Here is a 9,386-nt window from a genome sequence, read left to right as displayed (position 1 = left end):
AGGCGGAAGCTTGAACCAGTCCAGCGCAGGGCGGGGGATGCGGCTCTGTGCGCTGAAGGCTGGGGGCGCTTCTCCTGTGGGCCTTGCCCAGAGCACCCCGCTGGGGAGGAGGAAACGCTGGGAAACTGTGGCCTGCAGGCGGGGAGCAGGATCTAGGGCAGACGAGAGGGGGAGGGGGAGTCTGTGCGAGAGAAACACTTAGTGGTTGTTCAGGTTTGGAGTAGTGTGTGGGTGCACTCCAATGGGCATATACACGCCTGTTAGTGACTCCAGTGTCCAGAAAGAATAAATAAAAGTGTTGGGCTCAAACTGTGGGAAAGCGAAGAGCCTCCGAAGGCTGCGAGAGTGCATAATAGCTGTCCAGAAAGACTGGAAGGGGTGTCTTAGGAGTTTGGTGGGATTGACAGCGAGAGCACCCAGCAATCCCGCATAGAACGTGTGGGCCAAGCCGAAGCACCGGTCCCCCCATCCAAGGGGTAGGCAGGTTAGCATATCCCTTAAGCAAGTGGCACAGAGATGGGGATTGGTAGTGCAGACAGTGGGCATCTTTTGGGGGTATGAAAATTCAGTTTTTGGAGAAGCAGAGGCAAAGGCGGGCGGTGCAGCAGCAGCAACAGGATGGGGCCAATGAGGGCGCAGGTAGTTGCGTTCTTCTCCTCTTCCTCTTCCTCCTGGGTTCACAAGACCTGGAATCGCCATGAGGCTTGGTCTTTATAGTCCAGACAGTCGGGAGAATTGAAGTTGAGTTTCCAGGCGGAGGAAGCAGCGGTGGCGCCAGGCTCCTTGTAATCCAAGCAGTCGGCAGAGTTGAAGGCAAGCCCCGAGCCACCGTAGCCTTGGTGGTGGTGGTGGTGGTGGTGGTGATGGTGACCTGAGGACTGGCTCAACGGGTGGTGCGCGTGCGGGTGGTGGTGATGGTGGCCAGCCATGGAGGAGGGTGCCATGGGGCTGAGCTGGTGCGGGTGGTGATGCGAGTGCATGGGCGCTAGGTATGAGCTGCAGTCCACGCCGCCAAAGTAGGAAGAGGAGGGCGCGGGATAGCCCTGACCATAGCTGCCGCCCTGGCCATAGGACATGGGGTAGGACGCTGCTGCGGTGGCGGCACCTGCGGCTACTGAGCGCTGCATACAAGAGGCGTTGCTTGGAGCGGCCAGTGGTTCGGGTACTGATACAGAAGCCGGTGCTGAGCCGGGTGAGATGGAAGCCGGGCTCCAGATGGAAGAGGCAGCGGGCGTGCTGAGCGACGACGCGGCTGCCACTGCCGGGTTGCCACCTATGCCAGCAGCCGCAGCAGCCGCGGGGTTAGCGGAGGCGCTGGAGGCCGAGCTAGAGGACGAGGCCGAGCTGGACACAGCCGGTGGCGTGAATTGGCCGCTGCTTTCGGAGCCGGAGCTTTCCCGCACTGGAGACGACTTCTTTTTGACTGGGCGGCTCTTGGTTCCGCTCCCGCTCTGCTGCTGCTGGCGGCACTTGGCGCGGCGGTTCTTGAACCAGACCTGCAGCGGGCCGGGTTTGGGAGAGCGGGTTAGGGGGGCGAGTGGAGCTTACTGCTCCTCCGCCCCTTGGACCCACTACCCCGCCCAGGATCTCGAGTCCCTCTCGGTCCAAACCTCCGCCCCTCCCTTTCTCCGGCCCGGCCAGACACTGCCCCCTCCCCCGCACGTCGGTTTCCAGCTCCTGCACCCTCCCCCATCCCTCTGCGCAAAGCCCCTCCTCAACTCGCTCGGGAGCAGGGGTGTGTACTTTCCCCTCTTCAGCGCAGCTCAGCCTGAGGGCGGAACGTTTGCTTCCGTCCATCCAGAAGTTCAGCCATCTCTAAACTGCTGGTGGCTGCTCCCCCAAACCCCATGTACGTTTGGAGGCCCTGATTCCTAAGAACGGAGCTCAGGAAACCGCAGAGAGATACGGAGCAGCGGGGTGAGGAACAGTTACCAACTTTGGGGCCCAAGCAGTTTCACTGAGTTGGCTCCTGGAAGCCCGAACTGGGCAGGACGAATGCTTGGGTGGGAGTGGGAGCAAGGCTGGAGGCCAAACAGAATCAGTACTCAAGTACTAGGGGCTTCTCTGGAAGGAAGCTTGGGTGAGATTTCGTTGGACTTTTTTGGGGAACCCAATGGAACGGTGAGTTATAAAGTTCTCACTCCTTCTGGAGGGCCCTCAGCACATAAAATTGTATTCTTGGTCCTTTCTTAGCTTTCAGGAATGTAAGCCCAGACAAAGACCCTTGAGAGGGGTTCTGAGTTAGAATCCCAACAATACTGTTGGAACACGTTCATCTCAAACATAGAAATAGCAAAGCCGACAGCCAGGTTTTGTTCTTGGAGTCCTCCCGGGGCAGAGAAAGTCTAATCAGACCGACGCCATTCGCGGAGCTTACTCCCAGGCAGAACACCAGCCTCGGCTAAGCTGCACTCACGCGTTTCCCGATCCCCAGGATGCAATGCAAGGACAGGGGCAGAAATCAGGCCTCCTAGGGCAATTGCCAAGTATGGGGCAGCCAAGGAAGCAAGGGCAAATGTCGGACTCTCAGGGCACTCCTCGTTGGGGAGTCTAGCTCTCCTCTTGTAATCCTAAAAACGACTTTCAATACCGAAGGCGCCCTGGTGACAAGGGCTGGATCCAGGGCTTTAAGTCATTTCCTTTAACTTTGTCCCCCTTTCCTGGTTGACGCCCAGCGCTAGGGGGAGTCCGAGAGGGGGTTGCCCAGTCTGTAAAACCGCCCCCACATCGGACCACCCTTCCCAGCCAGTCCTTTCCCGGATGGCACCAGCTACACTATCCTGACCCAAAAGACCTCTAGAAGCGCGCACCTGGACTCTGGACTCTGGCAGGTTGATTTTGAGCGCCACCTCCTCGCGCATGAAGATGTCAGGGTAGCGAGTCTTGGCGAACAGCGCCTCAAGCACGTCCAGCTGTGAGCGTGTGAAGGTGGTGCGCTCCCGCCGCTGCTTCCGCGGGGTGGCTGCGGGGACATGCGGGCGTCTCGGGTCAGCGGTGGCGCTAGAGGGCTTGGGCAGGTACCCTGGTAGGCTCAGAACCCAGCCACGGCAAGAAAAAGCCAAGCTCGGAGCAAAAGAAACTATCCGGGTGTTGGGGGCGAGGGTTAAGCCTAAGAGGCCACAGGTGGGAGAAAGTGCGTATATTCCACTGGGGCACGAGTCTCCAACACCTAGGGCTGCCCGCCTCCCTGTTTCTCAGAGGTTGAAAAGGAAGCCATGCAATCTCCCTTCCTCCACATCTCCCCACACCCACACACACTTTATGGGTGGGGGATAGGAAGTGGGGGAGGAGGAGCGCAGAAACATAGCCTGGAAAACATTATCCAAGGGAATAAATGGGGGTAAAAGTGGGAGCTAGAAAAGAAATACTGCGCCCGCTCAGCTAAGTCCTCCACTATACCAGAGCAAAAGTTGGTGCAGGTCACTGGTCTAGAACACAGTTTAACTCAGTACAGTGAGCCGCTTTGCATAATGTAAATTTGGCTTTTATATCAGGGCCCAGAGTGTCCACATTCCTCATTCAATGTTGGGAGCAGGGGGCAGAGTCACACACACACACACACACACACACAAACAGCCACACGTGGAAAAGGAATCACTGGGTAAATGTCCTCTACGCAGGACATGGGATGACAGCAGGAGACGGCAGGTTGCCAGTGTGACCAAGCTGGTAAGGCACGTTTTAAAGCTCTGTCCACTTCACCCACCAGCGACTCTGCCCATGTGCCTGCAGCGGGCCACACATGTAATACGGAAATTAGATAACCTGATTCCTGGGCCTGTTTTACAATAACGTGGGCTCAAACTTTAGGGTTTGAGGCTCCCCAACATTTGTAGGGATTGGGAGCTGGGGCAGAAGGGCCAGTGCTCACCCGGATAGCCCACAGAGGGGTGCAGAAGGTCCATGGCCGGCCCGGCCAGGCCCAGCCCATTCATGCCATATGGGGGTTGTTTGAGGTAAGACATCATGCTAACAGCCGGGTAGAGGCGCCCCGACGGATCCAGGGGGCCTGGGGCCAGGAGGGATGCAGGGTTCCCACCGCGAAGTCCTTCAAGCTGTTGCGTCTGGGGGCCTGGCCTATGGAAACAGGAGACATGAAAACCGTCACTCTGAGCCACTTCTGCTTCCAGATTTTGTCCAAGGCGAGGAGCCTCGGGATGGGGAGAGAGGCAGCGCAACTGCGCAAGGGCAGTCAATTAGGCTCCACAGGGCCTCAGCATGTGGACCACAGCTTCCTTGTGAAAAGTAAACTTTTCTTCTGGATCGTCACTGCCTCTTTTCGGGCTTGGCACGGGCTTAAGACACTCGTAGGGTGTCGACCAGAGTAAAGAGAGGTTAAAAGTGCAATCAGGTTGGGGAGGTCAGAGCCAGAACCATGAAGTTTGGAAAATCCCAAGTGCAGGCAAAATTTTGAGTCGGGGGAAGTCGGCTCCATGTTGCACAAGCAAAAGTTCCCTAGGCGCCCTGACGGCAGACCGCCCAGAGCGTGAGGGGTTGTTTCGTTTTGTTTCAAATGTTTTTGAAAGCAAGGCAAAAAGGTGGACAATTGTGAGGGTCAGACTGAGTTAACGCGGAAGGCTAACTGCACCTCGGGCTCGCCCGATACCTAGCCCACTTGGGAGACATCATTCCTTCAAAGGTCTCCACCGTTGCGCCCCTGCCCCAGAGCCCGCCATCACCATTTCAGCCGACCTGTCGGTGCTCAGTCACTGAGCGGAAGCTCCCCCCGAAATTCCACCGCACTTCAATCTCAGTCACCGGCCCTGACCCAGCAAGTCGGCCAGAAGACGACGAAGGGACCGCTGTATAAGCGGCAGTTCCAAGACGCCACCGGAGGTCTGGGTTGCCTCAACCCTCCCTTCTTGGCCCGCGCAGGCCGGGCCTTCATTTCCCCCAGTCTGGCTGCGCACAACCGGATCCCATCCACCGGATCCCATCAGAGGATGAAGGGCGACCAGACCAGCGCCCCAAAGGCCCTCGGGGGTTCAGGAAGACTGAGTAGAGCAGGTCGCCTGTGCTCTCTGCCATTCTACTAACTGAACCCGCGGGCCCCAGGACACGATCGAGAATAGAAAACTAGGCCTCATCGTCAAAGCCCACGCAGACTGGAGCTGGAAGGTCGAAGCATGGCTTCCGCAGCTGCTCTGAATCCGTGGCGCTACTCTCAAGGGTCAGGAAGGGGCGCTGGGGAGTGGGACTGGGACCTCAGAGGGCCTTCTCACTATACCCCGCTTCGCGGGAATTCTGCAAAGCAGGCCAGGGAACCCAGGTTAGAGAATTCCGAGAGAGAAAAGTCTGAGCTCAAGAAGACTCCCATTCCAACCCCCGCCTCCGCCCTGGGGGACCCACGGCCGCGGTCAGGGACAGCCAGTTTTCAGGACAAAAAAAAAGGAAACAGCGAGGGCTCTTGGGCCAAAGGAAAATGGGACTCCAGCCTCGGCGATTCTCTGCTAGGGTGCAGCGTGAGTTTTCAAAGACTTTCTCCAAACTTAGCACCAAAGCCCAGTTACTTCGGAGGAGGCGGGGGAGGGGGCGCCGGGCCGCAGCCGCGGTCTGGGGTCCTCCACACTCCAGGAGGGGAGCCAGGCCGCTCCCCCAGCCCCGCCCACCTGCCGGGGACCCGGGAAGCCGCGGTCGTTCTGAGGAGGGGGTTACACGAGTAACCAACGCGCTCCCGGAGTTCCGGGCGGCCCCGAGGTTTTCTTCTTACCTGCCCTCAGCTGTCGGGGCCGCTCACCATCTACCTGGCTCCCTCAGAGACTCGCCGGGCAGCCAACCTGCAAAATAGAGCGGCACCGGAATTACCCCGGGGGCTGATAGAGGACCCCCCGGGCTTCTTTCTTTCCCCAACTTCCTTCCTCCCATTTTTTCCCAGTAGCTTTGTGAGTATCCCTCTAGGTTTCACTTTATTGCACACTTTGTTTGCAAAGCTCCACACACTCCCAGGACCTTGCCTAGTCCGGGACCCAGCCGAGGGCCCTCCAAGGGGGAGGGGGATGCGAGGGGTAGAGTTGGGAGGAGGCTTGGCTGGCCTTTGCCGCTGCACTCCCAGTGCAACGTGGAGGCGGCGGGGACTGGGGAAGTCCTGCAGAGTCACTTTGCAAACTAAATAAATGAAGCAATTTACCTTGTCGGAGTGGCTTGTCTTGCTCGGTTGTTTAGGTGATTGGAAATGTAGCCTGATGAAGATTGATCACCTTTCTACTGCCCTCCCCGGGTATGTGAACGCGAAGCGAGTGCGTAACCGGGCTAGGCCGCCAATCGGGGGCCCTGGGCGAGCTGAGTGACAGGAAGCCGGGCAATGGCTGTGCGAGCCGGGGGTTACCTCCGCGCGCCCCCGCCCTCCCCCGCCTTCTACACCCCGCCCTCACCGCGCGCCCGCCCCGCCCCGGTCGCGCGCTAACTCTGGGGCTCCGCTGGCAAATTCCGCGCAGAGGAAGGCGAGGAGGGCTAACTGAGCGCCGGAGTCCCTGCCGCCGAGGGGCCGCGGATCCCGAAGCCTGCCTAGGGGCCCCCAGCCCTTCTTTCGCCCTCTCGGTGCTCCTGAGGGAGTGGTAGAGAGGCGGGGTGCAGGATAATCGGACTCTTCTCACCGCCCGGCTCCTCGGCCGGAGTGTGGGCGCGAGGATTCCCGGGCGGCGGGCTAGAGGAGCGTGGGTCCCCGGCCCCTTTCGCAGCGCGATGGGCCCCAGCGTCTCCTTTCTTCACCCCCACCTGCCGACAGACGCCGCGGGCAGCTCGTGCCGGCGCAAGCTACTGTGCAGAGCGCGGGAGCAGTTCTGGGCGCGCAGATCCCTCAGCTCCCCCGGACTCCCGCGCTTGGGATAAGCACCCGCAGGGGAGGCGCCGCCACTTACCAGCTCCTCATCATTTCCAGGAGTTCCTAGTCCTTAAAGGTGTTTGCAAGTGTTAAAAACTTCTTTTGAACCGTTGGAACCCTGTGTCCCCTTTCTGTCACACACACCCTACTTCTCAATCTAAGCTTTGGGTAGGAAACTCTCTTTCATACTGCCTCCCCTTCCGAGACGTGGAAGACGTGGAAGACCTACCAGACAGTCTGGTGGGAAATGTGCCCCTAGACCCCTACCCCTCAATTTCTTTTCCACATGTTGTGGAAGAAGCTTCCTTGAGGCGGTTTCCCCGGATTGTTCGTACCGGCGAAGCCCCTTTCCCAGTCGAACAAACTTGCCCAGCACATTTACCTGTGGGGACTTTGTAAAAAGTGTTTTTGGCCCAACCCTGAACGAGGCAATTCTTTTAAATGGCACCTCTTATTGAATGTCAGGCACCACTTTGCTCCCTTTCGAGGAATTCTTACCCCTTCCTCTTAATCTTCCACCACCCCCATCCCAACAGGCGGAGTGAAAAGTTTGAACGGGAGTAAGTGTGAGGGCGAGTCAAAGAGCCGCCAGGCGCACCGCGGTGGGGAGCGCCCGAGCTGCCCGGCCGCGGGGTCGGGCACAGAGAGCTGACCGGGCGCCGGGCGAGGAGGAGGAGAAGGAAGGGGGAGCCCGCTGAGTGAAAAGGGGCCGCAGCCGCCGCTCATCAAAGTGCTTTCCCCTCCCCCAAGCGACACTTTCCTTTGGAGTCCGAATAAAATACGGTAACAGAATATGATGGAGGGCACACTGTTTCCTTAACTGCTTCTCAAAGGACCCGGGAGATCTTCTTAGGACCTTTAATAAGGCTTTGGTCGGTTCTTTTGTTGATCTCTCAAAATCAACTCCTTCTAATTGAAGTTGGAGCTGAAAGCGAGCTAATGTTCAAAGAAAGTGGCCGCCAGACCAACGAAATTACATTTTTTTTTTTTTTGGACGATGAGGGAACATCTAATCAAAGGGGCAAGGAAGGAGGGGTGGGAGTGGGGGAGTACGAAGGAGAAAAGGAGGTTTTACAAGATCCTTCTCTGGTTCACAAAAGTCAGCGACACGGGCGCTTCTCTCCAGAACAAAGACACCGCGGCCCATTCACAAAAGGGAGAGAAAGAGAAAGCAGAATAAAAGAACGAGAGGAAAGGAAGAAAATGGGGTGTGTGTTTGGGGGGAGATGGAGAACCTAGAGAACCTTTAAAGGAAAAGATACAGCACAGGGCGCAACTCTGGCCCAGGCGGGGACACACCTTAGGCTTGCGCAGGCCCCCACCAGTAGTAGCTCGCGAGGCCCACGGTCAGCTGTCCGTGGCCTGGAGCTACGGAGATCCTAGTGAGGTTTTAAAATAGAAATGAAATATCCTCCTGTCCCTTACTCTAGGGAAAGGCGCGACCTAGGGCGCACTAGTTTGTGGGGAAGAGTATGCGGACGTCCTGCAGGGCTCGTCGGGGGGCGGGGGGGCGTCCGCTTGGGTAGCCTAGCGCTGCCAGAGTTTTCGGCCTGTGCCTTGTGTGCCCAGGTTGGCTCTCCGGTGTCGGGACAAGTGCCCTGGCCGGATCCCGAAACCTCTCGTACTCCCGCCTCCCCCCCGGTGGTTTCGCGGCAGCAGCAGAACCTGGCCTGGTTCCGGCATGGCGAGGTGGGGCTGCGTTGCGCATAGGAATGTGCCAGCGCTGTCCCTAAGGCCCGCCGTGCAGGAGTCCGGCGTTCTCGGTTCCAGATGCTGCCAGTCTCAGGGAAGTCGGGAGGTATCAAGTAGCAAGGATTTTTCCCCCTAATGAGAGTATTTATCTAATCCCAAATTGTGGGCGAATTTTCTTAATGCTCAGCCCACAAAACCCCGGGATTAAGAGGAGAGAAAGAGAGAGAGAGGAGAGGGGAGAGGGAGGAGAGTAGAGTGGGAGCGGGACTGAGATGAAAGTTTCTTGAATGCTGCGCAGAGGATTGAGGCGGCGGTCGCTAGGCAAATTTCCAGGTGGGAAACGCTGGGCCAGAAGCCGCGACCATTCTAGCAAACGACGGCGGCGCGGGGAGGGGAAAGTGGAGACAGGTCTGGAGGAGGGGAAGCCGACTCAGCTTAAAATCCATGACCCAGGCGGGGGCGAGGGACCTGGGCCCCGAGACCCGGGTCCAGCATCCAGGTGACTTCGAGGCCAGACCAGACTCTGGAGGACAGTTGGGACAGGGGGAGGAGTTTTGATCCCGAGCCGAGGGTTCCTGGCCAGAGGCGAAAGTTCGGCATTGGCCTGGGTACTGTGTCCAAGCCAGCCTGCAGCCAACGTTTCTGCCCCCGCGCAACCCCCAGACCCAGTGTTTGATCCCACAGCGCGGGCTTTCGGGTTTCGGTCCCTTGGCGTGCTGGGTTCGCGCCTGCCCTGGGGAGCCTGACCTTGGGAGCCCTGCAGGGAAGTCGGGACCAGCACCCTGATCGCGGGTCTGACCTCGCTAGTCCCCGGGGTCCGCGCTCCATCGCCGCTGAGGGGCGTTCGGGCGCCGCGGAGCAGCCCAAATAGAAA

The 9,386-nt window shown here is 58.6% G+C and overlaps 1 protein-coding gene across 3 annotated transcripts; it reads right to left on the bottom strand.

Annotated features, from left to right (window-relative positions):
* Positions 1–677: 677 nt before the first annotated feature.
* On the bottom strand, positions 678–3,968 carry Otx1 (orthodenticle homeobox 1). 3 transcript variants are annotated; one of them, XM_026387231.1, is made up of 4 exons: positions 3,868–3,968; positions 2,811–2,982; positions 1,336–1,496; positions 678–1,236 (listed from the first exon to the last, which is right to left on the bottom strand). In XM_026387231.1, exons 1-4 carry the CDS (start codon positions 3,966–3,968, stop codon positions 678–680), a joined length of 993 nt encoding a protein of 330 aa, XP_026243016.1. The 3 variants fall into 3 exon arrangements, with proteins under 3 accessions (XP_026243016.1, XP_026243017.1, XP_077648200.1); XM_026387232.1 differs by having other exon boundaries at positions 2,811–2,962; positions 3,872–3,968; XM_077792074.1 differs by having other exon boundaries at positions 678–1,496; positions 2,811–2,962; positions 3,872–3,968.
* Between the last annotated feature and the right edge of the window lie 5,418 nt (positions 3,969–9,386).

Source organism: Urocitellus parryii, chromosome 12, assembly GCF_045843805.1.
Source record: "Urocitellus parryii isolate mUroPar1 chromosome 12, mUroPar1.hap1, whole genome shotgun sequence".
Lineage (NCBI taxonomy): Eukaryota > Metazoa > Chordata > Mammalia > Rodentia > Sciuridae > Urocitellus > Urocitellus parryii.
This window is presented reverse-complemented; position numbering and strand designations above follow the sequence as displayed.

Coding starts and splice junctions, on each gene's coding strand:
- Otx1 (XM_077792074.1), bottom strand. CDS start 3,968: ATGATGTCTTACCTCAAACAACCCCCATATGGCATGAATGGGCTGGGC. Junction 2,963..3,871: donor CCCCTCTGTGGGCTATCCGG/GTGAGCACTGGC, acceptor ATGTCCCCGCAG/CCACCCCGCGGAAGCAGCGG. Junction 1,497..2,810: donor TGCCAGAGTCCAGAGTCCAG/GTGCGCGCTTCT, acceptor GGCCCGCTGCAG/GTCTGGTTCAAGAACCGCCG.